At 48.1% G+C, this 1,997-nt stretch overlaps 1 protein-coding gene across 1 annotated transcript; it reads right to left on the bottom strand.

Annotated features, from left to right (window-relative positions):
- Window positions 1-703: 703 nt before the first annotated feature.
- LOC8053331 (allatostatin-A receptor-like) lies at window positions 704-1,647 on the bottom strand. The gene has a single exon (XM_002433328.5). It carries the CDS (start codon window positions 1,607-1,609, stop codon window positions 704-706), a length of 906 nt encoding a protein of 301 aa, XP_002433373.3. The 5' UTR covers window positions 1,610-1,647.
- Window positions 1,648-1,997: the final 350 nt, after the last annotated feature.

The raw sequence follows: 1,997 nt of genomic DNA, 5'->3' as shown, positions 1-1,997 counted from the left end.
AACAATTTTGCGGAGTTTAATGAGGCACCGTATTTTAAGAAAAGATGCTTTCCAATTCAATTACTTGATTGCATCTTCCAGCGACGGTCTGATAAAAAACATTAAATTCAAAATGAGGCAAATAAAAAAAAAAACTGCTCAGACGGGGTCGGTTGTTCTGCGCAACTTAAGAACGTAACCTACATATGTGATTTTGTTTCTTTTGTTTTTACTTAGTGGTTTGAGCTAACCACATTATGGGCCACACGTTTGAGGTATTAGGAGAAAGATATTTGGAGTGAATAGCGAGGAATGTGTTAGGGTAAGCCCCGACATAATTTTGCCCACTTTCACCACTAGGCATTTTATTATCTTCTTATCCCGGAAGAAAAGGTACGCTTCACGCACGACTTTTTTCATTGAAAACACAATTCACGAAAGAGTTTGGATCATCTGTTAGTTGCGCATCTTGAAGAGCGATGGCGTTCTTAAACAAAACGAAAAATCGGTGGGTGGCTGCAGGCAACAACCACATAATATTAGGGTGGCTTTAAGAACCGTCTTAGCCCGATTGTAATCTCGCCACCTGACGGCGAATCTCATCTTGTTTTTGGCGATGAGAACCATGGTCACAAATATTCACTACAAGATGTCCCACTTTTTTTTTCTTTTTCCGATTTGAACACACCCTACGTTTCTCGAAAAGCAAACAATAATGGGAACATTACATAATGTCGTTCGATATCTTGGACGCCCTGGTGATGCAGGTGGCCGTTGTTTCCCGCTCCGTACGCTCGTTCTCATCGCCGATCCTAGTCCTCGTTGACCCGGAACTCGTCACGCTCCTTGGACAGCAGAAGATAATCTTTCTAAAGCTCTTCCTAAAGTTCTCAGACAGAAATGCGTACAGAAACGGATTGACACATGAGTTGGTGTACGCCAGGATTTGGGACGCGATCTGTATCACTATCCTCGGAGGGTTCATCGGCTGGCCGTATAGGTTCACGCTCTTGAGGACCAGCACAATCTGGACAGGGCACCAACACACGGCGAACACCACCACAACAACCACGACCAGTCGCGTCACCCTCCTTTTGGATCGGACACTCTCCGCGCTGACCCTTCCTCCTGGTGTCACACCGAACCATAGCCTCTTCAGCATCAAGACGTACAAAATAAAGACCAGGGCAAGGGGCACCACGAAAGATGACATAAAGAAGCAGATTTGGAAGGCCACTATGCTGTAGCCCTTGTGTGCCAGGAACGTGCAGGAGGCAAAGTTGTCGTCGACTATGACCATCCCGTGGGAGAATAGCGCAGGGATGCAAGCCAGCAGGATCATGACCCATGCTAGGAAAATGGCAAAGTAGGCATTGCGTTCTGTCCTGATGGACATCGACGTTATCGGATGAACGACAGCTAGAAACCGGTCGAAGGACATGAGTACTAGGGTGTAGATACTGGCGTAAGCACACACGATGACTAGGTACTGCACTATTCGGCACCACACGTCGCCGAACGGCCAGTAGTCGAGGGTGTAGTCCCATCCGGTGAAGGGAACGCAGAATACTATAAAGAGTAGGTCCGCCATTGCCAGGTTGATGATGAGGATGTTGGTTGTAGATCGCATTTGTGGGTTGCAGAGGACCACCAAGACCACCAGAGCATTCCCAAAGAATCCAACAATTGCGATGGCTCCGAAGAGGACAGGGACTACAATGGCGAGGACTTCTTCGAGGGCTGTGTTCCCCTGATAGTACTCAGTGTAGTCGTCTTCGCTGTTGAGAGACGGCGCTCCTGATGTGTTTTTCTCGCAGGGAATACTGCCGTTACACAATGTAGAGAGTGTGGTGTGCGCGCCGTGGATCATTAAGGCCATCGGGGTTGTCGGGATCTCTTCTTGCATTGGGCTTTGAGTCTGGAACTGCGATGTCAATGCAGCAGACCCACTGCCTTGCTCGGTTGACGGCGAGAAGAGCTGATGATGATTGTCTGCCATCCTAGTTCCCTTGCCACTG

The sequence above is a fragment of the Ixodes scapularis genome, unplaced genomic scaffold (assembly GCF_016920785.2).
Source record: "Ixodes scapularis isolate PalLabHiFi unplaced genomic scaffold, ASM1692078v2 PGA_scaffold6__148_contigs__length_123643588, whole genome shotgun sequence".
NCBI classification, from domain to species: domain Eukaryota; kingdom Metazoa; phylum Arthropoda; class Arachnida; order Ixodida; family Ixodidae; genus Ixodes; species Ixodes scapularis.
The sequence above is the reverse complement of the archived record's forward strand: the minus strand, read 5'-3'. Positions and strand labels throughout refer to the sequence as shown.